Source organism: Pinus tabuliformis, chromosome 5_2 (genome assembly GCF_031772625.1).
Source record: "Pinus tabuliformis cultivar Carrire ecotype Pingquan chromosome 5_2, CPIR1, whole genome shotgun sequence".
Taxonomy (NCBI): domain Eukaryota; kingdom Viridiplantae; phylum Streptophyta; class Pinopsida; order Pinales; family Pinaceae; genus Pinus; species Pinus tabuliformis.
In genome coordinates this window covers 287,332,667-287,335,271 of record NC_142306.1, presented here as the reverse complement: position 1 = coordinate 287,335,271, position 2,605 = coordinate 287,332,667, and the positions used below count along the sequence as shown (strand labels likewise).

At 41.6% G+C, this 2,605-nt stretch overlaps 1 protein-coding gene across 1 annotated transcript; it reads left to right on the top strand.

The window, feature by feature from the left end:
• The first annotated feature begins 519 nt into the window (after positions 1 to 519).
• On the top strand, positions 520 to 1,676 carry LOC149158663 (protein LURP-one-related 5-like). The gene is made up of 3 exons (XM_089436276.1): positions 520 to 947; positions 1,057 to 1,296; positions 1,513 to 1,676. The coding sequence occupies exons 1-3, from the start codon at positions 609 to 611 to the stop codon at positions 1,648 to 1,650; spliced, it is 717 nt and encodes a 238-aa protein (XP_089292402.1). The 5' UTR covers positions 520 to 608; the 3' UTR covers positions 1,651 to 1,676.
• Positions 1,677 to 2,605: the final 929 nt, after the last annotated feature.

Below are 2,605 nucleotides of genomic sequence, written 5' to 3'. Positions count from 1 at the left end.
TTTAATTTAATTTATATTTAATTTATGTACATTGCTCATATTGAGGAATCTCACAAATATTTTTTCAAATCCATAAGCTTGAATTCAGAAGTTAATGTGCCTTGACCATGCACATATACATGGTTCACCTAAAACATTTGGAAGTTCAAATTACAGTAAGCCGTGACCAACTGCAGTATAATGATAAAGGATGCGCCTCTTCGTCCCTAGTGTAAATTCAGTTATCTGCATCCGATTATATTATCATGTGTTTTCTAATCTACAACCCATGGCCTCTTCCTCAAGAGTCCTTTTGCCCATTCTCTCCTTGGGGAGTCAGATACTTTTCTTGGCCTCTTCCTCAAGAGTCGTTTTGCCCATTCCCTCCCTGGGGAGTCAGATACTTTTCTTTGTCGTTAGTAAAGGGCACTTTGTCGTATGTGGTGGCGCGTGGGTGATCTTAGTGGGCAACGCCTAATCAGCCATTTATAGGGTATTTAATGCCCAGGGATATGCAAGCTGGTTAACGCGATAACACGGGAGTGGGGAATTTCAGCATTAAATAATATTTGGACTTTTGAGTGTTATCGGGCTAATCTGTGTGCATATCCCCGGGCATTAAATACCCTATGGATGGCTGGTTAGGCGTTGCCCTCAACTCATGCCCGGCCTGCCTCTCTTGTCTCCTCACGTACATCATAGTTTCAGCGGCAATGGTTTCCAAGATAAACCCAGACGACCATAAAGTACTCGCGGGCCGTGTTGTAGTAGACGATAAGTTCTGCAAAGACTCTGCCACAGCGTTAACAGTTTGGAAGAAATCCCTGGTGTTCAGCTGCAGCGGCTTCACTGTGTACGATCCGAGCGGGAACCTCGTCTTCAGAGTCGACAACTATTGTTCCCATCCGAAGAACAAAGTCCTTCTCATGGACGCAGCGGGAACGGCTCTCCTCACAATGCGACGCAAGGTATATATAAATAATACCTCTCTGTTGTCTTTATTACCCTAACGAAGAATAATTAAATTGCTGCAATGTTAGAAAGGTCAAATGAATTGTATAAATGTATGTGAAACAGAGGCTGAGTCTGCATAATGAATGGCAAGGATTTTTGGGAGAATTCCAGGATGCCCAAAAACCATTGTTTGTCGTGAAAAGGGCGTCCTCTCTGCTGATTCCCACAAATAAGTTAGCAGAGGTGTATGTGGGTGTTTCCACTAAAAGCAACCAGAAGCCGCACTCTGATTACCATATCGAAGGATGTTATGCTAAGCGTTCTTTCACCATTCTCAACAGTTGTGGTGACCTCGTTGCAGAGGTCTGTTTGCCATAAATCCATGCCTCAGTTCTCGTCTATCAAGACTATTTTGAAGTTTGGGTGGGGAATTTTGATTATTGGAATATTACAGAAACTAATGGATATGGGCTAAGTTATTTATTTGACTTTTCAGAATATTCTGAGAATTCCCCATCTAGTTTAGTTAGGTGTGTGGTATGTAGATGCAATTTTCTGAAAATAATTGTGATTTTGCAGGTAAAGCCAAAGCAGGTGAGATCCGCTGACATAAAGCTGGGAGGAGATGTGTTCAATCTGGTAGTGTGGCCTGGCTACGACCATGCCTTTATTATGGGGTTGATTGTCATTTTAGATCAGATGATGCCATCTGACTGATGCGGCGTCGATTCCACTCTGTGGCAGAGTGAAAGAGAGGAAGGAATAAGTTTTAGGTTTTCCTCATTTCTTGTGACTCTGTTGGTGTACATGCACTAGCTGTAGACTAGCCGTAGACTTAGACTAGTTGTGTTGGTGTACATGCACTAGCTGTAGACTTAGACTAGCTGTACATGCACCTAGATTAGCTCTAGTTAACTTATTGCTTGCATGCATGCGGCACAGCACACTTAGCTTTAGTTAGCTTTAGTTATTGCATGCACAACTAAGCTTAACTTAGTTGCTTTTGTGTATTTATTCTAAACCTCATAATGTAGAATTTACTTTCATTCTTTCTCAATTCTTGCTCGCTTTCTTCTTTGCCTTGCAAGCTTGTTATTGTTTTACAGATCTAGATCTATCTGTGTTTCTCAAAATCTTACATGGTATCAGAGCACAGGGATTTGTAAATCAGTGCACAAGCAATTTATTTGCAGGTTCAGAAGATTGAAGCAACAAGACAGAATGGAGTCTAAATTGGAGTTTCCACAATCGGCAATTCTCACTCCATATAACTATTTCGAATGGAAGCCAAAGATTCAACTTCATCTCAGAAGTAGAGGCTTATTTCGAATAACCATGGAAACGGAAGTTGAACCAACATCGGCAGTGGAGAAATCAAGATATTTCAATCGCATGGACGAGGCCTTCGGCATCCTATGTTTATCTATTTCTCCAGAACTGCTATTTCATGTTGAATCATGTTCAACTCCAAATGAGGTATGGAAAATTTTGGAAGAATTGTTTGGAAAACAAAATGAAATGCTTAGAATGGTAGAGGATTCGATTGCAATTTATAGAAATAGCCGTGAAAACTTTAGCTTAGAACCGGAGGACCCGCATGTCGCCAGCCTGTACGCCACCAACTACGTCCAAGGTCTCCAAGAAACCGACGATGGTGACCCTAACCAGTCGG